At 36.3% G+C, this 24,951-nt stretch overlaps 1 protein-coding gene across 3 annotated transcripts in view; it reads right to left on the bottom strand.

Moving 5' to 3' along the window:
- ADAM9 (ADAM metallopeptidase domain 9) overlaps positions 1 to 24,951 on the bottom strand; it is a 142,681-nt gene that overhangs the window by 97,898 nt on the left and 19,832 nt on the right. For all 3 annotated transcript variants that reach the window (XM_002925248.4, XM_019805972.2, XM_034647445.1), the window contains exons 4-11: positions 21,968 to 22,046; positions 15,719 to 15,795; positions 14,507 to 14,702; positions 13,290 to 13,355; positions 11,379 to 11,450; positions 10,126 to 10,295; positions 5,507 to 5,588; positions 4,894 to 5,027 (exon numbers count right to left, since the gene is read on the bottom strand). In XM_002925248.4, the coding sequence (XP_002925294.1) occupies positions 4,894 to 5,027; positions 5,507 to 5,588; positions 10,126 to 10,295; positions 11,379 to 11,450; positions 13,290 to 13,355; positions 14,507 to 14,702; positions 15,719 to 15,795; positions 21,968 to 22,046 (876 nt within the window). The remainder of the gene's footprint in view (positions 1 to 4,893; positions 5,028 to 5,506; positions 5,589 to 10,125; positions 10,296 to 11,378; positions 11,451 to 13,289; positions 13,356 to 14,506; positions 14,703 to 15,718; positions 15,796 to 21,967; positions 22,047 to 24,951) is intronic.

Genomic DNA, 24,951 nt, shown 5'->3' on the forward strand with positions numbered 1-24,951 from the left:
GGTCACGTACTTAAGCTAGTCCCCAAAACTTCTTGCCTGTTCTCATGGGGAAAATGGTAGATCACCTTATATTAAAGATGATCTTGGATTCATGCTGGTTTTAATATGCAATAGGTTTTAAATGTAATATTCATAATACCATTTTATTCCAAATATTTTATAATTACTTTGGCCTCTAGGTCTCTGATACAAGATTTACTTAGAAGAGTGTTCTAAAATTACCAACTCATTTAGGGTTTTTGTTATTAATACCTAATTTTACCACATGGTGGCCAAAGAATGAGACCTGTTCTGTTTCTGCTTCTTTTCTAAGTTATGTAAGTCTTTTGGCAAAATATACGGTCAATTTTTGTGGAGATTCCTGAACACCTGAAATGAAGATATATGTTCTGTTTGTACAGAGTTATATTTTTATCTATTAAATCAACCATACGAATATTTATTTAAACTTCTATAATCTTATGTGCTTTGTTAATGATTAAGAAAGAGGTTTTAAAATTTCCTCTAAGATATGTGCTCATTTCCCCTTGACATGCTTTTTACATTACATATTTTAATAACGTAACACCAGCAATTATGATAAATATTCATTAATGATCATACATTTCACAAATGAAAGGTGATAATTTTTGCCTTATTTTGAATCTCTCTGTCTCAGTTATGTTTCCTAGATAAAACATTTAATTATAATGGTTTGAGAACTAGTCTGAGAGGCATTCCATATATATTTGTCAAAACTGTTTTATTTGGCCTTAAATTATTATATCTTACACTCTATATTTTTTAACACCTTAACAAATGTTCTCTTGGGCTTTTTTTTCTCTATGTTGCATACTTTCTCTAAAAATTTTTTGTCCTGGGGAGCCTGGCTGGCTCAGTCAGTAGAGCATGTGATACTTAATCTCAGGATAATGAGTTCAAGCCCCAAGTTGGGTGTGGAGCCTACTTTAAAAAAAAAAAAAAAATTGTCCTTGTGAATTAGAAATGTGCATCCTGTTTTCATTTCTACCTTGAGGTCATTATTATGACAATTTAAAAAGCAGTTAGACATCAATTTCTTCAATTTTCTGTGATTTTATACCTTCCCCACTCAGTTGTTTTTATTTCTTTTAATATTACATATTTTCTTTCAAGTTCCATTTGTTCTTGTTGCCCCTCCACTAAATCCAACAGCCCAAAAACTGTTCTTTCTACTGTGTTCTCAACGTCCAATCCATCTTTCTAACTTTTAATCTCTGTCCTTTCCCCCTGCAATCCGGGAAAGCTTATCAAGATTGACTTGCAGATCTTTTTTGAACAGGCATGAAGGCAGAGTTGCCCAACCAGGGCCAAAATGAGTTCCTATGCTAGGACTGAGATAAATTTAGACCTCCTGGATCCACTGCTCAAGAGGGAATCCCAAACACTTCACCCCCTCTCCATTTCCTAACACACGCAGCTGCAGCACCACTCCCTGCCTTGAGTCTCCTGGGACAAATCTCCTGTCCTTCAATCCTGTTTACATTTATCACCATAGGAAGCTGTAGCTCTGTGTAGGCCCTTATCTCCCTCCTGTTCCCTTACTATGCACCCCAGAATTCACAGTCCATCATCAGCAAAGACTCTGACATCCTCAACCTCTGCTCTGACAGTGCCTTTCAAGGGGCAGGAGCTTTTTCCCAGAACCCGAATACAACTAGAGACAGAGTCAGTGTTCTTCCTCCAGATTGCGGCTTCTAGGCCATTCCTTCTTGCTCCTTCCTAAAATCTCCCAGCTCGGAGTCTCATAAAATTAAACTACCTGCTATCTTTATTACTAACATACCAACCCCTGAGTTACTCCCTCTCATGTGCTTCTCACCAACACTGTCACTCTAACACTATTCTTCTCTTAATTTTTGCTGACTTCAATATACAGGCAGATAATCCTATTAATCCCTAGGGCTCTCCATGGCTTGAACTCCTCTCCTCCAATGATCTAATCCTCCACCATTCAACCACTCACTGCCATGCTTTTAATGGACATTTTACCATTACTATAATTTATAATCTCAACTTTACCCATCTTACCCTCCCCAGGTACACCTTTATATTCCAATATAACTTTAATCCCACCAGGACATCTGATTCACTGGTGTTTCCCCTTTTCACTTCCCTTACCCCCTTAATGTGCTCCCCTTCCTAAGCCTTATCCAACTTAAATGTCATGGTCCATCATGATAATTACTCCTTTGCAAACAGATCTGACTTCCTTGCACCGCTCTTACTTTGTTGAATTTGGCCTAACTACAACCTGGTTAACATCCCCTCCCTCGTGTACCTATGCAGTTGAATGTGGCTGCACACAAACACACAACCACAAACTAATCTCACTTAAAATTCAGGACTATGAATCTCAAGTGACCCTTTAAAACGGCCCAGGAAACATACTTTACTCCATTTATTCTCCCATTCTACCACGCAACTATTTCATACCTTGTCTTATCTCCTGAAATCCCCAACAGCTCCCCCGCAAACTTTCAGCTGATGAACCTCCTTCCTACTTCACTGACAAAACTGAACCACAGACTCCCAGCACTACAACTACCCGTCTACCAGCAACAACATCCATTTATTCCTATTACTACAGACACCCTGAGCTCCAATAGAACAAACCCCTCCACTCGTGCCCCAGATCCCATGCCCTCACCCACTCAAGGTCAGCTATACCAATGTTGCCCTCTTCGTTCTAGATCACCAATTTTATCCCTCTACTAAATTAGTCCTGTTAGCATACAAACCTGCTGTAATTTTTTCCATCTTGAAAAACAGTCTATCATAACCATACTTCTTCCTTCATACTTGGCTCTTCCCACAGATACCCACACAGCTTTCTACTCATCTCCTTCAAGTACCTAGTCTAATATCACCTCAAAGGAGCTTACCCTGACAGTACAATTCTAAAAATTGCAACCTGACCTCTACCATCACCACCACCACCAATTCTGGACCTCCCAATCTTCCAATCCTGCTCTATTTTATTTTCCATCGCACTTATCACCTTCTAATGTTCTCTACTACAGATGTATTTATTACATTACTAGTTCGTCTTCCCCCATTAAAATGTAAACTCCATTAAGGGCAAGCCTTTATCTAATTCACTGAGATACTGCAAGCGCCTAAAACAAAGCCTAGCACCTAGTCAGCACCAATAAATACTTGATAAGTTGGTTAAGCATCTGACTCTAGGTTTCAGCTCAGGTCATGATCTCAGGGTCTTGGGATCAAGCCCTGAGTCAGGCTCTGTGCACAGGGCAGAGTCTGCTTAAGTTTCTCTCTCCATCTCCCTCTGTCCCTGCCCCACTCTTGCTCGCACATGTGTGCGCTCTCTCATTCTCTCTCAAATAAATAAAATAAACTAAAAAAATCAAATTAAAAGATGAATGAATAAATAAATACTTGATGAGTGAATGAATAAAGTATGGGTCCATTCTTCACTGCTTCTGACACCACTTTAAATTCCACCCTAGCACTGTTTCAGGACATTCCTTTCCTAAGTCCGCAAGCCACTGTTTTCACCTTAGTCTCCTGTCTTATCTCATGGTTGATGATTCACTTCTTGTTCCCTGAACTCATGTCTTCCTCAACTTCACTCCCAGCCAAAGCAAATGCTAAATTTACTTCCCTCTCCTACAGGAAATCTTTTACAAACGTATGGCTTTTCTTGTGAATATAATTACTTTTTTCATTAAGTATAGTTTTTTTTCATGAACCCTGTTCTAATTCTTCCGTATCTATTTCTCAGCCTAGTATTTGCTCAAAAACAGGTAAATCCTGCAGCAAATTCTACTTGAGTGCTTTCCTTTATACCATGATTTAATTAGAATTGTACTTTCAGATCTGAAGATAAAGAGCTGGCTAACAGCAGTTTTTATTATTCTTTCCAGGCTCCAGGAACGTGAGGGGGGTAGGAAAGGAAATGAACAGTTGGGGCTATGGCTAGTCCTCATAGGAAATCTTCATCTGTGTTTGGAAAAATGAACATCTTCCACATCTCATTTTTTTCTCTAGCTCAGCTTCTACTCACATATGCATTGTGTATGTCTAGCTCTCTACTTAACACTACTGCCTACTAGGCAGGAACCTTGTTCCCTTACAACAAATCCACATCAAAAAGAAGCCCAAGGACCCAGTGGTGGTGTTCACCTGTAGATCCTCCATTGTAATTACTTTTGAATCCCGGCAAAGGAAGGGGTTCTAAGATCACAGGCTCTGGACCCAGACTTCCTGACTTCAAATCCCAGCTGCACCACTTACTTTGATGTGTAACCTCACTTTCTTTATCCTTAACTAGAGAGACCCACATCTCATTAGGTTGCTGAGCATTAAAGATTAATGCATTTTAAGTGCTTAGAACAGTGCCTAATACATAAATAATATTCAATAAATGTTAACTCTTCTTTCTCCTCCTCTTTGTCTTGCCTCTCACCTTTATCTATAAAAGTAGAGATGTTAGTAGGGCCATGTCAAGACTTCTATTTACAGTGACAACAAAGCACTTTCTCAAGAAGGGATTTATGAGTAAACGCTTCATATAGTCTTTCGATCTAATCCAACCTGCACTACATCTAATAGAAACGCTTTCCTAATTCCCAATTCAGATATAAATTTTTCCATGTTCTTGTACTCTTTTGGTGTGTCAATTTACACAAGAGTGTAGCCACATACTTAGGCCTATACAAATGTTTCTTTCTTAAAGCTCTCTGGAATCACTTATTTAATTAAAAAACAGACTTCTCATTGGTGTATCATGGAATTACTCTCAGAGGAGCCAGGAATAATTTTTCCACATACACATGAGTACATCACAGAATTTAAGAAACACTTTACGATATCATGTTAAGAAGAACAAGAAGAAAGAATTCAGTTACTCACGATGCTCCTGAATTCATGATGCAGCTCTTTGCTCCACAAAAACAATCTCTGCCATCATCATGATTCATTCCAAGGTTATGACCCAACTCATGAGCAACAATGGATGCAAACGTCTCCACTGTGATTTGCCCAAACTCCCCAAACACAGGAAAGTATTAATTAGGTTTCTGAACAAAAAGGATATGTTTACTACTTTTTCCACAAAAGGAAATTAATCACTACAATGGTGAAAGTCTTTATGATAAATCAAGTACCCAACATCAGTATTCATACATTTCACCAGGAAACTGATATGACATGGAGACAAATCCTTTAAGCAACAGACCAATTACTTTAGCACTAATAAGTTATTTGCAATGATTTATGGGAAAACGGATTCATAGTTCTAATTTAATTTTCTTAAATGGGGTTTTAATTTCCTTGTCCATAAAAAGTGAGGCGCTAATAAATGCGTAATATTAGAAAACTTAATCCATTTTCTAAAGAAAGAACACATCTATCACTTCTACCCAAAATATTGTTTTAAGGACTAGGGGAGGAAGTACGTGGTCAGATGCCTGACACTGTCCTAACGCAAACATCCAAAGTTAAATATCAAGAACAAACAACGTACCACGTTAATCCCGCCTGCGTGGCTCCTTGAACATACTGTTCCCACGAATGCCATTCCTGCAGTCCCACCAAAACCTTTCTTCCTAAATGAAAATTCAAGGTAAAAGTTAGAAAATGTACTTGGGGGTGGGGGGGAATGGAACACATTGCTCTTACATCTTTGAGTAAGCTTAAACTGGGCTGGTAGAACCTACCAAAACTGGGAGAAAAATGGCAAAGATAATTGACATTTTAAAATCAGAATACAATTAAGTCTTATTTCTTTTTTATTCTCAGAGAATAAGATTAATATCACAAATTCATTTTTCAGACAAATGAAGACATGCTTTAGATACCAAACCAAGTTTTTTTTCCTACCCTCTAGATGAAAAATCTTCCTAAAATGCATTCTATTTATTTATTCAAAAATTCTAATGAGGAGAGACAGGTAACACACTAGTGAACATAACACACACCAGAGGCTGCAGAGCAGGGAGCACAGGGAACCTAAGAACCACAATGGCCTCCATATGGTTCCCAGACAATCATCCCTGACACACTTGTTTCTCAAGACCTATTTTCTCCACCTGGAACTCTTTGGTCCAGTAAATACTCCTAACTCATTCCCTCACTTCCTTCAAGTCTTTACTCACAAGTCGTCTCTTTGAGGCCTTCCCTCACCACACCAACCTGACTCCTCCAATACTTTTTTCTTGGCAGGTGCTCCACTATTTACTGAATAGAAAAGCATAGTAATAACAATACAAAGTACTTAAAATATTCTATACGCTTTCACAAGTGCTTTACAAAAATAATCTCATTTGATCCTGAAACCCTACTAGATAAAAATTATTGGGCCCACTGAACAGATTAAGAAACTGAGACTCTGGGAAGTTGTATCTTCAGCTGTTAGGTCACCAAGCTGTGGTCTGACATAATGCTTTCTGATTCCACATTTACCATCCTTAACAGCTACACCATCCTGTAGCTGGGTAAGCACATTCTAATTAGGGAGAAATCTGTCTTCAGGCCACCAGGAGCTGAGCCTACAATTCAACAAAAACTCTGGCTACTAAGTTTCTTCAAACATTTTCTGGACTCTGAGTCAGAATATGAGCTTCACTGGTTGTACCTTAACCTTCCTGGGAGACATGCACCTACAGAAAATGAGGTACTTATTCCTTCACAGGACGATAGAAAATTAGAACCCAAGACTAGTTGTATATCTAGATCCATTATCACAAATTTATAGATGACAGAGGCCACGTGACATGCCCAAGCTCACGACAGTTCTTTCTGTACCAGCCTCCACTAGCAAGCCAAGGCAGGCAACTCCTTCAGATAAGAAAAGTCAGATGCCCGCCCTTGGCCTTCCGTGGCTAAACTAAAGGCAAGGAGATGGAGAATTCAGCCTTATGCATCATCTCAGGCAGCGCTTTTCAAACTATCTAGAGGGAAAGGCCAGTCATTTTTTCTTTAATTTCCAATTCATTGCAGACTAATACGTCATTTTCCCATTTTTTAAACTGATATTATTAATATGCTAATCTCAGGCATACAACACTGTCATTGGATAATTATACACATTATGAAATGCTCACCACCGTTAAGTCTAGTTACACTCTTCCTATACTTTTACTTCTACCCTCCCTGCTCTCTTTTTCCTCCTTACCACTTACTAGTATTTAATATATTATACACATTTATTTATCTCATTTATGGCTAATCTCCTCTACCGGAATATGGACTCCATGAAGGCAAGAATTTTCATCTGGACAAACACAGTACAACTGGATGAGTTCCCTTACAGAAAATTCTAGAAAATGAAAATTAACTCACATTAAAAGAGATTAAAGGAAAAAAGATTAGTGGTTGCTTGGGGAAGGAATTTTTTTTTGGAGAGGAGAAGAGATTGGATTACAAAGGGGCCAAGGAAACGACTGGAGGGAATTGATATGTTTATTATCTTGATCATGGTGATAGTTTCATGGCTATATACATATGTCAAAACTCATCCAAATGTACACTTTAAATATGTGCAGCTTAATCTTTATCCATTACACCTCAATAAACCTGCTTAAAAATTTAAAACATCTTAAAAATAGAGAATTTTTGTCTTCTTTATTCATTGCTATCCCCAGTGCCTAGGGTATACACCTAATAAATACACTATAAATGAATGAATAAATCTTTCCCTGGGGCATCTGACCAGCAAGGAGAAGAGGACCAGAGATACAGACCTAAGGGGTTTGCCAAGGAACACTTGAGCCAGATCACCCTCTACTTAATGTCATAGTCTCCAGGCCCTACTCACATACTCAATGCTTCTAAAAGGCTCTTTAGTAACCCATTCTTAAGCAAAAACACAACCAGGGATCATCAGACAGACATTTGGGAAACGCCTCCACATGACAGATGGATACCAGACAGAAAAGACAAGACAGTTTGGTAGGTTTGGTTGGGCAAGGCATGTACTAGACGCTTATTCTTTCTGGCCCTTTGAGAACAGGTCAGGACCAAGCATTTGTGATTACAGGGCTATAAAAATCCACTTTGGCATTTTCACTGCCTTGCTTTAAATTAACTCACATAGCAAAAGAAAACAAAATAAAATCGAGGGTGCCGGGAATGGCCAGCACTCCCTGTACCAACGGATAAAAGATTATTCCAAACTTTGCTGTGAAAGAGAGAAGGCAAGGCGTTCAACACTCAGAGAGGAAGACCCTTTGCTCTTCTTTGTTCTGGGCTTTATTGGTCCTTCAGGATACTCACAAATCTTTATCACTCTTTCTCAAGCATGGATGTGTAACAAGGGCCCTTACTGGAACCGGGAAAATCTGTTTGGGGGAAAGATATGATATGCTAATCTGCAGGTTTTTCAGAGTTCTGCTAAACATAGCCTAGGGGACAAGGCATACATCTCTTAGATCGCTCACAGGGTGGCTGTTTGGGCTAAGAAAGCTTGGGGGAACTCCCTGAGGCATTCCTACCGCAGAGTGGTCACTCAGGCATTCCCAAGGCCTACTCCCTTCTTGGAAACCTTCCCTGCCTCCAGCGGCCTCCGTGTTACATTTTAGCAAGCCAGGTATTATGGCTGATTTCGTGCTCTACATTAACCCCAACACAAGGGAAATTTTTCCTCAGAAAAAAATTATGAGTTTTAGGTACCATCAACACTGAGGGAGGCAAAAATATGTAAATTAGACATTTTTCTGCAAAAAGCTAGCCTATCAAGTTAGAAGACTTTGGGGGGGGGGGCAGGGCATTGGGGGCGGGGGATAAAGAGGAACAATAGCTTTATTGCTTTGCCAGGCAAAGAATGCTGTAGCAGGCTAAGGCCTTCAACACTGCAATCCCTCAAGCCAGAAAACTTTTAAGAAGGATGAAATGTTTTAAATAGTTTTAAATAAGGATTTTGCTGTAAGTTTTGGATTGTATTTGTATTAAGTGATTTATGTCAGTTTAGGTTTTATTATGGTACTGTGAAAATGCTATATAAAAGAAAATTTTAAAAACATCTATCAGTAAGATTCCAAAGAGAGTAAAAAAATTATTATATCCATGAAATGCGAACTTGATTATATAAAAATACTGAAGGGGACAAAAAGATCTAGGGAACATTAAAAATAAGATTGCAGAAATAAACTCAACAGAAAGCTTACAAGAGAAATTTAAGGAACTATCCCAGAAAGTAGAACCAAAAGACAAAAAGAAAGGAGATGAAAGACAATAAAATTAGAGGACAAGCACAAGAAACTCAACGGCCAACCAAATAAAAGGAACCCCAGAAGGAATGATGAACAAAAGTAAAGAGGATCAAATCATCTACAAAATAATTAGAAAAAAATTCCTAAAACTGCAGGCCGTCAGTTTCAAGATTGAAGTTACCCACTAAGAACACAACACAATGAGTGATAAAAGATCTACACTGAAGCCTATCATCAGGACAATTCAGAAGCCTGGGAACCCAGAGAAGATTCTACAAGTTTTCAGAGAAGGAAGAAAACAAACAAACCCACAAAGGATCGGGAATCAGAATGCGTTAAGGCGTCTCAACAGTAATATCGGAAGTCAAAAGACAACAGAGCCATGCCTTCAAAATTCTGACGGAAAAAGACTTCATGCCTCAAATTTTACACTCAGCCAAATAAACAAAAAAATTACAAAACAAACTATAAAGCACACCTCTGAAAAACTGAGTCACTTAGGCCCTAGGATAGAGGTCACACAGAGGTAATTTTTAAATTCTATTCTGAGACTGTGAAGCACAATTTCTGACATGCAAGAGGTCAAAATTTTTTCTTTCCATATATTCTTTCACGAGAAGAAACGAGAAAACACGCCATACCAAGGTGAAGGAATAAAAGCCAAGAAAGAAGAACGACATGGAATTAAGGTTGACAGGGGATCCAACACAGAAGGTAAGTCTCATTATCATACTGTAACTTATCATGGGGTTTCACACAAAGCTCTCCTTATTCAGACAAATGCTCAAAAACCTTAAGAAAATATGATTCTAATAAAAAAAAAAGGCAAAAGTTACTGTTCTAAACCTTAAGAAAATATGATTCTAATAAAAAAAAAGGCAAAAGTTACTGTTCTGACCATTTCATTAATAGCACTTTTTCAAAAATCACTTACAGAACTAGCTGTGCACTGTCGTGTCTCCGACGTGTTATGAGAAACTTTTCACGCCACTGTACAAAGTTCCCCAACACATCACCAGCACCTCCAATTATGTTGATAAGGTTTCCATTTGTCCAAATCTCTAGTCCAACCAGCACAATTCGAATATTCAACATAATATACATCTAGGAAGAAAACAGAAATAAAAGTATATAAAATATATTAAAGAATATGAGAATCTCTTTTAACTTAAGATGAAGTAACACAACGACTTAAAATAAAAACAGGACTCCTCCCCTCCAAAAAATACACTTCATTCAATATAATGAGACTCTAACCTCTCAAGGGTCTCAGTGTCCTCATCCATAAAATAAAAGTAATAGAATTTCAAGATCATTTTTTACCTTCCATTCCAAAATCTGACAAAATGAAAATTTTAAGTTTTTGGTAAATCTGGCTTCCAAACTGCCCTAAACTAATGTATATCTATTTATAGTTCGTACGTTCCTCACTTAATGTAAATATCCATATGTTTCACTACAGGAATATCAGTGAGTTTGACTACATTAACAGAAGGTCTGTTAGAGGTGTGACACAATACATGGTGAACCATATTGCCTTCTAAACTTTTACCTAAAATTCTAATTACACGTACCCCAAAGTTTTCAGATAGTGCACTACAGAACTCATTTTTATTTCATAGAGATACTGTGAGGAATAAGTGACGATAAATGTAAAGCACTTGGCTCAGTTTCCAGCATATTATAAATGCTCAATAGAACACTACTGTCCTCATCATTATTATTATGCTTAATATTCACATCAGGGAAATAGCTTATAGATGAAATTATAACAACATGCATCTAATTCTTCAGTATCTCCCACTGGATGAATGAACTACACCAAACTTCAGTATCTCCCACTGGATGAATGAACTACACCAAATTTCTCTCTCTCTCCCTCCCTCCCTCTTGCTCTCCCTCTCACACTCTGAAATTCAAAGATCTTTTCGTAAATGCCAAAGTTCCTTACCCTTTCTACACTAAGGATAAAATAGATGCTAATATGAAATGTCTTACCTGTCTCAGCCTTTCTACAATTTCTTTCAAGCATAAAAAATGTTATAAAACAAACTAGAAAACAGACCCCTGAAAGACTGAGTCCCTAGGATAATCAGAACTCAAAATGAGACAATTTTTAAATTCTGTTCTGAGACTGTGAAAAGACAGGCTTAAGAATAATCCCAGGTAATAGAAAACACAACTTACACTATCCAAGTAGTTTGCTAAACGGATCATCTCCTCTCTCACTGCAGTCTGATTTCTTCCCATCATGTCATACTGAAAAGCAAGAAAGGAAAATCATTTTCACCAAAGTCATTTATGAAAAAAACTTCTAAAATCTGTTATAATGAAGGTAAGAATCCCAGATATTTCCTCTGAACTCAAAATGAAGGCATTGAGACATACACCTGCCTTTCAAATTAACAAATCTAAAGAATACGTTTCAGTGAAAAATAAGAAGAAAAACAGGTTCAAGTGTGAAATGAATAAGGAAAACATACTGAAGTCTTTATTTGCTCTAAATTAGCATAATTTTTAAATGAATTCTCTAATATTTTTTATTCATTTTAATGCAAAAATGTTTTCAAACATTTTATAAAGGTAGTGTTTAAAACAATCAAAATGTACAGATAAAGGGATAAAAACAATCTTACAGATTTCCTGACCCTAAGGCTAAAGACATTACCAATAAACAATTTCTAAACTCTCAGCTAAATTAATAATGCAAGATTAACCAATGTTCACCAACAGAGACATTATAGGTAGACAAAATATATATTTAAAAGTTTAACTATATTAAAACAAACAGTTGATATGACCAATTCTTTTCTTCAAGACCTGGCTAAATCCAAAAGTCTATTTTAACATTATTTTAATACAAGCAACTAAATAACCAATGAAAAGAAAATTTTAAAAAGAATATATAGTTTTGCTCTAAGATAAAAGTATTAATAACAGAATATATCAGATCTTTCATCAGTCAGGCATTTTATCATGATTCTCCTAAACAATCAAAAAAAGTAATATTTCTGATAAGGTTTGATTAAAATGGAATCATTCTTATTTTGAACCATTTTCCACCAGTACACAACAAATCAATCTGGAAAGAGTAATAGATAAAAACATTTCAAATCTCTATTTTTGTCACTTGTCCAAACAATCTCCAGAAACTGTTTATCCTTTATCAGGCACAAAGTTCATGCTTGGTCACACTCCCTGTGCTTTTTCCTTCTACCACTTGAGGGTAATGAACCTATAATGAACAAATCTGAATACATTTCTACCTGCTAATAAATACAGCTTGTTTATTTCCAACCTATGCACAATAAAGGATTTTTTTTTAACCATAAAAAGCCTCTAAACTGCAGCTTATAAGAAAGGAATGCCAATATTGCTAAGTTTCTACAAACCACTTTTTCACACAAACAACAAAGCTGAAGTAAAAATCAGACAAAACATTTCAAATGATCTATGTTAAATTATGTAACAGCTGTATCTAAAGCTGACAACCCTGTAAATGCTGAAACAGACCCATTACTTTTCTTAGCTCAGTTAAGCACAATTCTTAAATATGAATAAGGAAAATCCCTGGTGTTATCCTGGACACAGAAATTAATAATAAATGCTAAAATCAACTATTCTCCTCTCTTCCCTTCTCAAGCACGCCACGACCCGGAAGTTTCTGTCACTTAAAGTGAAGTATATGTAAGTTAACTGAAATTCTAAAAGGCAAAGCAATTTCATTAGGCAACAAAGCAGTATCTGATTAGCTGGGTTGTCATCACAGTCCTTTAAAGTCATCTGAAAAGATGACCCTAACTGAAGGTCAATACAGTTTCACTGAAGAAATTCTGCATAAGCAAATCACCCAAAAGAACAGCGGCAGGGGTGCGGGGATCACCAGTAAAAAATAGTTAGAGATATTCTCATTTGCTACATTCAGCTTCTGGTGGGGATATGAACATCAAGCATGTTTAAAGGGGAAAAAAAGCCATTTTAGTTTTAAAACTACATTAAAGAAATCAATACAAATATATTATATTTTGTTTCCTTCATGGGATGCTCACTTCTCATCTGCTTTTCATGAAAAAGAGGAAAAACTGTCACCAATCCTACCCTTTCCTTGTCTACGACAATGAACAGCTCCACATATCGGGTCTGTGGCAGGACAGCTCTTCTTTTCTGTCAAAAACACAAACATCATAAAGGTGAAAAAAAAACAAGTTATAAGACTACATGTTTAAAAAAAAAAAAACTACATGTTTTTCATAGGTAGTGACCCTACCTTCATCTCTAATCTCTTATTTCAGGTCTGCTAAGAACATGATAAAATTAGCTTACTTCACACAGATCAATAAAGCCAAAAACATGTTTTTTCTAAAACAGTGGCATCTGCTGTCTGTACTAGTCTGAGAAAAATTCTAGTTAACAATAATATGAGGTATTCAAATTTCCAAAGCAGAATTCCTGATTTTCTAATATCACAACTATACATACTCACACACACTCTAATGGGAAACCCCATTACTGTGTTCAAAGTGGAAAAATGAATACAGTAATTATAATATTATAAGAATATAACCCAGAGCAGAAGTAAGGACAAGGTGGCCACTTCAAAAAATGACTAGTTCTGTGATTTTCAGAAATTCATATAAAGTACAGAATTCGACAAAAATTTAAAAGTATTCCAATGATGAAAGCTAAAAAGAACAGTCCAATGGTCAAAAGAGTGGGCACATGAGAGGCAATGAAAATAATGCCATAAACTCATATGAAAATACACTAGAAGACACATGCGTCTTCCAACACAGCAGCATCACGTAGAAAGGCAAAGTGCCCACAAGTGAAGTTGACCTGTTCTAAAGACGTTTCAGTCTAAGAGTCCCGCGTCATGAAGAAGCCGGGAATCCTAATGAAGACTCAAAATAGGGATACAAGTGTTCCTGGAAGACATCTGAAATAATTAAAATCCTAACTCTCAGTTGCTCTCTCTTTCTCCGATCTAGGGCTCAAGAATCAATATTCCTGTTTGTGTAAAAGGCATCTAAATAAAAAACTGTACTGCTCCCTGAAAGACAATATAATGGACTATGCAGCAATGATAAAAAGAAATGGAAGTTTCGTTTAAGATTTAAGCCCTGATTTCTAAAACACATAGAAGCTTGACTGTGATTGACTTGGTGTCAGGAACCGCATCTTTTTATCCCTTAGTACCTATTAAAATACCTGGCACAAAGTTGGCAAAAACATAACAATAATAAGTACTGGTTTAATCCATAAATACATGATTTTTAACACTGTAGTCTGAGCCATGAAGAAATGTATTTCCTTACTCGAAGTAGCTGAGTGACGCTAGGAGGCTCTTCCTCTTCATAGTTTATGGTTTCTTTCTCTATATCCTTGTTGAAAACCCCACATTTCAGGGGCTCTTTGTGGACATCATCCATCCGATAAAAGATGTGCTCAAAATGAGAGCTGTTTTGCAGAGGTTCAATCCCGTAACTCACATTCTCTATATGCAGCAATCCTCTAAGTGTCGCATTACACGTACACAATTTTTAAAAATGAAGAAAATAATACACAGGAAAAAGAATCAGAAAACCTGAATTCAAATCCTAGTTCTTAACATGTGTAAGAAAGGGTAGCATGGTATAGAGAAAAATACTACATTTTAGAGTCACACAGACATATATTTAAAACTCAAGACTGCTACTTACTAACAACCTTCCCCCCCAAAGTCAGTTAACCTCTCCAAGTGACTGCTGTATATAATGGAAGGCAATTCAGAACAGTGGCTAAAAGTATGGAGTCTGGAGCCAGAGAACCAGTGTTTGAATACCAAATGTTTCCTCCTAGCTGTGGGACTCTCAGCAATGACTTAACCTCTACCTTACTTTATTCCGCATGGGGTTGTTCTGAAAACTAAATCATTACATAAGTGAGAAATACTTAGAACATGGCCTGGTATACAGTAACTCCTCTGTGTTATTACTTAAATGGAGATAATTATAGCCATCTTATAAAGCTGGTTTGAGAATTAAAATTTATTAGTTCAATCAGTCACGTAACCAAGGAACCAGCACAGCATCATATTGCCAGGCCTTCAATAAATGTAATTTTAATATTACTATCCCTTTACTTGGTATGTGGTACAACTTCGCTGAACCCCAGTTTGCTCATCATCTAAATATGGAGATAGTGAGCCCATTTCCACAGGCATTGTGAGACTTAAATGAAAGAATATAGGTGAAAATTGTATACAGTGCTACAGAAATTAAAAGTATGCTTTTTTAAATAGCAAAAATTACTTAGCAGTCTCAAATCAATGAAATTTTTTTTTAGATACTGAAACTCACCAACTGTAATATTTTTTTAAATAAACATGTCAAGAATGACACCTGATACATAGCTCTAAAGACCTTCAGCAATACAAAGTAAAATCTAATTTTGTTAAATCCCTCAAAATGATTTGATTTAGAAACAGAGATAGGTAAAAGGGTAAGAAATAGAAGAAAGGAAAAAAAGTGACATAGAAAATGCCTTACCTGAGTCCAAAACAGTCGCTAAGAGCAATGGATGAATTATAAACTCCCTCCACATAGCCCCGATAATGACAATGATTCTAAATGATAAAAACTGTATTATCTTCAAATACTATTACATGGCTATAATTTATCATAGAAATTACAGAGCTAACAAAATTATACAAGGTCAGTAAACTAACAACTTTGTTTATACCACTGGAATTTTATAATATAACACAGCATTCTCTGGACTATTACCACCCTACAAGTATACAAATGTTTAGGCAGAATTCCAGAGGATACTAAGTACAAACAGCTCTACCCCAATAACCTTTAGGCCTAGAAGCGGAACAGGACAGCATTATGTCATGTTAAACATCTTAGATGACAGTCAATCCAGGAAGAAACAGCAGCCAATTGACATCTACACAGAACGGGACCTTGGGACAAGCTAATGGTGCCAAGGGGGGGAGAAAAATGAGTATGTGGCAAAAAAGTAATTTTGATCACATGATTTTCTTTTCTTCTTATATTTATATTAATTATTATTAGTTTTACATTTAGCCATCTTAAAAAATAAAAGAGGCTTTATCCTTAATTTTGAATAACAAATTGGCCATTGGAAATACAAGCATATTATCACTAATATCAGATTTTTTTTTTTACTACACGATGAGATTTTCTCCTCTTAACACAATTTCAAAGCACGAAAAAAAAGCCAAGGTCACGGGGGAGGGAGTTGTTGGGGAGACTAACCCTACCAGACGTTAAGACATATCAACAAGGCCTTAATAATTAAAATAGTATGGGGGCGCCTGGGTGGCACAGCGGTTGAGGTTGAGCGTCTGCCTTCGGCTCAGGGCGTGATCCCGGCGTTATGGGATCGAGTCCCACATCAGGCTCCTCCGCTGGGAGCCTGCTTCTTCCTCTCCCACTCCCCCTGCTTGTGTTCCTTCTCTCACTGGCTGTCTCTATCTCTGTTAAATAAATAAATAAAAAATCTTTAAAAAAAATAATTAAAATAGTATGGTACTGATGATGAATTGAGAGAACCACCAGTGGAACAGAATTTGGGGACTTGAAATAGACCAGAATACATATGGAACTGGGTCAAAGATTTTTATAATAAATGGTGCTCAGTCCACTGGTTAGACATTTGGAAACGGATAAAATTAGATCCATACCTCACACCATATGTAAGTAAAAAATATAAATGAATCAAGAATCTCAACATAAAAAATAAAAACCATACAAGAGCTAAAAGAAAGTATGGGTGAATTCCTCTTTAACCTGGATGTAGAGAAAGGCTATCACTCCAACACGCAATTAAAGAAAAAAATGATAATTTTTACTACATAAAAAGTTTTTCAAAAGTCAAACACAATACAGAGATTGGAAAAAAATATTTGTAACGTGTATCACAGATACAAGACTAATATCCCTAACTATAAAGAACTCTTAAACATTGAAGGGGAAAGATTAAAAACTCAATAGAGAAGAAGAAGTAAAACCGTCACTATTTGCAGATGACATAATATTATATACAGAAAACCCTAAAGACTCCACCAAAAAACTGTTAGAACTAATAAATGAATTTAGTAAAGTTTCAGGAAACAAAATCAATATACAGAAATCTGTTGTGTTCTATATACTGATAATGAACTAGCAAAAGGAAAAATTAAGAAAACAATCCCATTTACACTTGCATCAAAAAGAATAAAATACCTAGATATAAATTTAACAAAGCAGGAAAGACCTATACACAGAAAATGATAAGACATTAATGAAGAAACTGAAGAAGATACAAATAAGCAGAAAGATAATCCATGATCATAGATTGGAAGAACAAATATTATTTAAATGTCTAGACTAACTAAGGAAATATACAGATTCAATGCAATCCCTATCAAGATTCTAATAGCATTTTTTATGGAAATGGAACAAAAAATCTAAAATCTGTCTGGAACCACAAAAAATACCACATAGAGTAAAGACACTTCTTTCTCTTCTTGAGAAAGAAAAAGCTAGAGGCGTCATGCTCCCTGATTTCAAACTATATTACAAAAAGCTATAGCAATCAAAACAGTATGGTGTTAGCATAAAAACAGACACATAGATCAATGGAACAGAACAGAGAGCTCAGAAGTAAACCCACACCTATCTGGTCAATTAATTTCTGACAAAGGAGCCAAGAATATATCAGTCTCTTCAATAAATGGTACTGAGAAAACTGGATAGAAAAGAATGAAACTGGACCACTATCTTACATCATATATAAAAATTAACAAAAAATTAGACTAAAGACAGCATAGCAACTATAGTTAATAATGTTCTACTGTATATACAAAAGCTACCAAGGTATTAATCTTAAAAGTTCTCATCACATACACACAAAAAATGTTTTAACTATGCATGATAACAGACATTAACAAGACTTACAGTAGCGATCATTTCACAATATATACAAATATCAAATCATTATGATGTCTACCTGAAACTAATGCAATATAATGTATGTCAATTATACCTCAATTAAAATTTTTTTTTCTTAGAGGAACAGCAACAAAAAACCCAGTGGAAAGCAGGGCAAAAGACATGAACAGGCAATTCGCAAAAGAACATAAAAATGCCCTCACATACATGAAGATTTTCAATCTCACTCCTGAAAAAGTAAGAATCAATGAGTCTATGCTCAAATTAAGGAAAACTTTTCCTTGCAGAAAGCATTAATGCACAGATGAAACACTAATGAAATTAGGAAATCACCATTTTAACCACCAACATTGTAACCATTAATTCAGGCAAATACTAAATAAAATTTAGTATTAAATTTTAATGGGTAAAAATTTGAGAAGTAACAGGATATTTATATTAGTCTCAAAATATCTAACCATGGTATTCATTAAAAAGGCAAAAAAAATTAACCATACAGAGGAGAAACCTGGCAGACAATTCCTTAACTAAATGTATCAAAGTTAACACTATCAGCAACACTAACCACACACATGCTTCTTAACAGGATCACTGAGGACCACTCAGTATCACTTTGGTGGTATTCCTGCCAAAAGTACATAACCTGAATCTGATCATGAGTAAACATCAATCTCAAATTGCAGGACACTCTACAAAAGTTGGCCTGTACCTCTCAAAAATGCCAGTGTCATGAAATACAAGAGAAGACAAAGGATATCCAGATTAGAGGAGACTACGGAGACATAACCACTGAATGCAGCACATGAACTTGGATTTTCTTTTGCCATAAAGTACACTACTGGGATGATGGACCAAAAAAATATGTATCAGTAAGATCTATAAATGAGATAATAGTATTGCTTCAATGTTAACTTTCTAATTTTGAAAATTGTACTTGATTACATAAAGAATTTGTTTTTTGGGGAATTTACACTGACGTTTTTAAGGGTAAAGGGATACCATGTCTGCAGTATACTCTAAAAGTTTCAGGAAAAAAAAAAAACAGAGACGAAAGGATAAAGCAAATGAAGTAAAATGTTAATATTTGGAGAATCTAGGTGAAGGAGATGCATGCAATGTTTCCTCTAAGTCTAAAGTGGTGAAAATTTAAAAAAATAAATAATTCTCAGCTAAAACTACAGGCTCAATTTCAAGATTTTACAACTTTTTCTACTGTGGGGCAGTTCACAACCACTCGTTTTTCTTTTTAGTGCTTTGTGTTAAAGTCTAACTTTGATATTCCCTCCTTCTCACTAGAGGAAAATAAATACCTTCTATTACCAAAGAGGTAGCACTTAGGAGATAATAATACTTGTAACTCATGGCACTCCAAAATTAAATGTTTCTAGTTTCAATTATATTAGAAGCTCTCTTATTTGACATGACTGAAATCCAGCCCTTGGTCACTTAATCTATCAACTTGATGGTATTTTTTAAATGACTCGGTTTTATTAAATCTTTCCGAACCTTCAATGCACTTAAAAAAAAACAACAAATGGTATTTCATAAGTTTATAAAACATCTAATTAAACTGCATGATTATAGTAAAGGTACAAATGCCACCGTTTTGAAAACATGCAAACTATAAGCAAAAAACTCAACTAGGGAGAGAAATACACAGAGCTCTGAGAGAGAAATGCCTAGACACAGCCCAGCGAGCATGGGGCAGTCCATATAGTTTTCAGACGAAACAAGGAGTATTAATTAATTAGGGAAGTTAGTTAAGACACTGGCTGTTGCATCTGCAAGTACCCCAGAGTTCTAACACATAGTAATTTGGAGTTTTACTTCACACAATAACTTGTATAAAGTGGTAATTACAGCTTAGGTTTTTTTGTGAAAAATGGCCTTTGTGAAAGACAGAGATGATAAAAGCCAGGTAATAGCTTTACAAATTACTTTAATCTTAAATAATAGATCATAAGGGAAAGCGTTTAAGTTTTCTGAATGTAATTTCATTGTATTTTATAAGCAAAAGTAATGTCATTGTGATATCTGGCAATGTAGCCATATGCCAAAAATTCCCAGCACCAAAGTTTTAATTGGTATCTCAAATCTATAGACATATTTTCATCTATATGAACAATACTCCATAACCAAGAAATAAATAAAAGACTTCATCTGTCTTAGTTTATATTTTTCAATCACCCAGGAAAGCACAATTCCCTAATACTACTTGAAGATAACATCTGCATATATTTCTATGACTGAAATCTATTTTTAACAGTTTAAAGCATATATATTTTCAATAAGAACAAATAATAATATTTATTGAGTTAAAAATGGTCAGGCTATCTGTTGTAAGCATCTTACAAGTATTAACTCATTTAATTGACATACAATGTACAGCATAAGGAACGTAATTAATAATAGGTAACAACTTCGTGTCGTGACAGATGGGAGCTAGATTTATCATGGTGATCATGTCACAACACATATAAATGTTGAATCACTATGTTGTACACTTAAAACAAACATAATATTGTATGTCAACTATACTTCAATTTAAAAAAAAAAAAAAGTATTAAGTCATTTAAGCCTGCCAGTAACTCCTTGAAGTTGTAATTATTATTCCCATTTTAAGGTGAAGATAGTAAGGTGCAGACAAGTTAAAATAACACGACCAGCAAATAAATGACAGAGCCAGGATTAAGTCCAAACAGTGTGTATCTCCAAAACCTACACCAAGAAACTTCTCCCAAGGAAAAAAAAACAAACAAAAAAAAACCTTTACGATCACTGCTTTTGGCAAGTGGCCTAAATTATGTGGTCTTTGGCTTCATGGCACAGCAATCTCTAGGTAAATAACTGAATGGTTAGATGAACAGATGGGTGGGTTATTTGTGATCTGGTTTATGCTGTCATATGCGTTTAAGCTGCTCTACTAGTCTGCCATTAAACAACGGACAAATAAGACACTAAAGTAAAGGAATCAGAAAGTGAACCAGAAAAGAGTAAGTCAGCATATCCTTATTTTTTAAGCACTAGTAATTAATCTAAGATAAAGGTTTGCCTTCTATTTGTTGGAAGAGTGCTACAGCAGTGCATAACTAACATAAACAGTTTAACCCAGCCAAACATTACAAAGCTCAAGAGAAAAATAACACACGTTTAATCAGAACAAAGACTTCTCGTGGACACTAAAGCAAAAGCCAAAAATATAGAACACCTAACTGCCAAAAAGGACTGTAAAACACTCTTCCCAAATGACACTAGAAATGTTTCTGCTCTAATTTAGTAACACATAAAGCCAAATTCGGCACCTGCCAATTATTTCAAGTATTCCCAGCCAGTTCTGTCCTCAGGAATACTCTGTTCTCCGATGCAAGGAGGGCCACATTTCTTGAGAAAAGAACTGTTTTTAGTAAAAGCTTAGGACATACAACAGCATACAAGTGTTTGTTCTTTACCAAGAACTAATGGCAAGTTAAATGGTTTAATAAGGAAGTTAAGATATGCTTTCAGAGATACTTTCAGCAAAAATTTTTTTTTTAAATCTATGTTAAAATATATCAAACATTCCCCCTTCATAAGCGGTAAGGATTACCATTAAGTAGAAGATTCTTCCCCTGGACTTTAAAAAAAGACAAACAGCTCTTGACTACCGAGTACTGGGAGAACTGTAAAGTCCGTGTAAAGGCACCCATCACCCACCCGCTTCCCGGGACAACTCCATATATTATAATGTCAAGAGTGGCCCTTGCTGGCTGTGCAATGTACTTGTGTACCTGAACAGAACTCACTTTAAAATTATAATTATTTTAAATTTGCTCTAAGATCAAGAGGAAAACATATTACCTGTAAATCAGGATGGTCAGAGATCAGAGCCCCTTCCTTGTCGTAGGTATAAACTACAAAATCTCGGGGCAAAAGGTCACTGGAAGAGGAATACAACACATCATTTAAGATTATTTTATCTATATACAGCTAGGAACACAATTCATAAGGCAGTACTCCTGTAAGAGATAAGCAGGAATAAAAACTTTTTACCTGACAAATTATTACTTAAGGAGGGAGCTACTATAAAACAAAAAGCTCACGAACAGACTTAAATTTGAAATCGTGTGCACTGCTTCCTCATGAAGAATGTGGGGCTACACATTTGTTCGAATGGTCATAAAACGCTGGTCGCAAAAAACTTAAGTAAAGTCTTTAAATTTTTCTGCTACATTTCTCAGGAAAGGTACAAATAAGGTTATACAGTACATCATATTTCCAGAAGTAAGTGCTTTTATTCTTTCCTAAAAGTCCTATATAAACAAGAAGCACTCACTGCTTTCACCTGGTAAGTTAGAGGCAAAATCTGTGTCAGCTGGAGGAAACAATTACTGCTGATTCCTGAAGCTCCCTTGTGTGTTAAGGGAGCTCAGTCCTGTAAACCATATGTGTAAAGACAGGGTTATCTTTGTTAAAGCAAAAAACCGTTCAGTGACACTTGTTAAAGATGGTCAGGCCGACTTCATTCAGCTCCACTGTGACAGGTATAGGAAAACCACTACAACGGCATTTTATAGTGAAGGAGTGCTGAAGGTCAACTCCAAATACAGCATAGGCAAATGGGAATTTATAGCCAAGGGGCAGGGTATCGGGGCTCAGTGCATAGAAAATTACTAACTGGAAATACCAGCGTTGAGGGGCGGCATGGCTAAACTAACCTAACAGATTCTCACTGAAGACAGGCCAGATAGATGGGAAATCACCTGGAGGGTACTCAAGGATGAGGAACCAGATCACATGCCCAGAGGGATCAGAAATGGGGGAGGCGGGAAGGAGTTCTTACTAAAACCAGATTTTACAGGAAGTGCACCAATGCACCTAGGAGAAGGTTCAAAGGCCTGACTGAAGTTTGGTCAGGCAAAGACTGTCAGTCTTCCCTCTTGTTCAAGAAAAGAAGAGACATCCTTCTTTCCTCTGAACCATATAAATCCATTTTTCTGTCAGGTTGCCTTTTGTTCATTAAGGATCAGCTGAAGCATCTATTGGAACTTGGTAGTAAAGGACATTTGCTGGATGCTGCTAGCTGTCAGGCATTTAATGAGGACAGTTGCTATGAAAATAAAAGAAAAACAAAGACTAAGAGTTAGAAACGCAGGTTCTGAGTCCAGTGGGCAGCAAAGTTTTTAGATTGGAAGTTCTTGAAGCATGGTAGAGGATGGCACTGGCCAGCTGACCTTCCTGGTTGGCAGTTTGAATGTCTCTTGTGCCAGCATCAGGCATTCTGGTGAACTTTCTGGATGGGCCATACAGCAGAAGGCAGGAAGTTTACCCATACATGATCTTCTGTGGTAAAAAAAATTTTTTTGGAGTTTATATCAATTTGTCCAGCTTCAGCCTTGCAAAGCTTTAGGAAAAAGGTGGTCTTAATTCTCAACGATTCCAAGTCAGAAGGGAGAAAAATTAGAAATGTTAACTTGGAGAGTTGCAGCCAGCTACCGGAGGAAACCAGAAGATTTCAGGATTTGGTAAAAACTGGCAAAATGAGGGGTGCCTGGGTGGCTCAGTCAGTTTAGCCTCTGACGCTTGATTTCAGTTCAGGTCATGATCTCAGGGTCTTGAGATCAAGCCCCATGCCTGGCTCTGAGCTCAGTGCAGAGTCTGCTTGAGACTCTCTCTTTCCCTCTGCCCCTCCCCCTGCTCACACACACTCATTCTACCTCTCTCTAAAATAAATACATAAATAAATAAATCTGTAAAAAAAAAATAATAATAAACTGGCAAAGTGTGCAAGATGAGCCAGCATGGGTACACTGTAGTTTTCTATTGCAAAAAAAAAAAAAAAAAAAAAAAATTCTCTCTACAGTCACCCTCATTTCTGTCAAAGATAATCGAAGTAAGACTAATTAATCTGTTTGCAAAGTAAGTCTAGTCTCATTAAACCTGGTCTGATTATTTACATAAGTGCAGCAAAAATGGTGACTGACTGCACAGGCCTTTGTTTGAGTTTGATTTGCTGGAACATTTCATAAGGAATCTCAGATTGGATTTTTAAAAGCCTTTCAGGGCTGGTAAAGCCACATGAAGAACTCACCATTAGATTTTTTTTTTTGCCTATGGTGTTTATAGATATAGGAGAATTCCTCTACACCTGCCAGAAATGACCTTCCTTACTCCCCTATAAGGCTCCGGAAATCCTGTAAGCCAGATACAGGCTGGTTTTTCCAAGGGGTGTGGTTTATAAACATTGGCTCCTTAGAGTCAACCTTAGCTCCTTCAAGCTGTCTCTGGTCATACCTGATCTGATGCATATCATTCTCAAATATGACATTCCAGTCAAAAACCTTGGTGATACAACTAAGGTTTCCAATTGCATCCTGTTACAAGGAGAACAGATTCTCACTAAACTTACGTAAATAACTGTATTACCATGAAAATAAGAATACTCCCTAAGACCTTCCAATTCCTGGAGGGCTCAGGTAGGAAGGCAAGATCAGTGCTTCATTTCTGCTTACAAAGGTATAAATTACAAACTGCTGTTACACTTAGCTTAAGAAAACAGAAAGTTTTCCTTAAATTTGGGAAAAAAAAATTAAAGAACCAGGAACGTTTCAAACAAGAAGTTATAAAAAATTATAATCCTCTTCATCAGTTCATTCAGGTCCATATAATTAAGTCTTGTTTTACTTAATCCTGGGTTAGCAGTTTTTAAGAATCCATCAGTTTCTTCATTAGTTCTGGAAATTCTTACATAATCCAACAGCAAGGTCTCAAAGTTTTCAAGTGATGCCATCAAGGAGCATTCTAACCTGCAGCTGGTTATAAACACTTCTAGGGAAGAATCACAG

This window comes from Ailuropoda melanoleuca, chromosome 18 (assembly GCF_002007445.2).
Source record: "Ailuropoda melanoleuca isolate Jingjing chromosome 18, ASM200744v2, whole genome shotgun sequence".
Taxonomy (NCBI): Eukaryota; Metazoa; Chordata; class Mammalia; order Carnivora; family Ursidae; genus Ailuropoda; species Ailuropoda melanoleuca.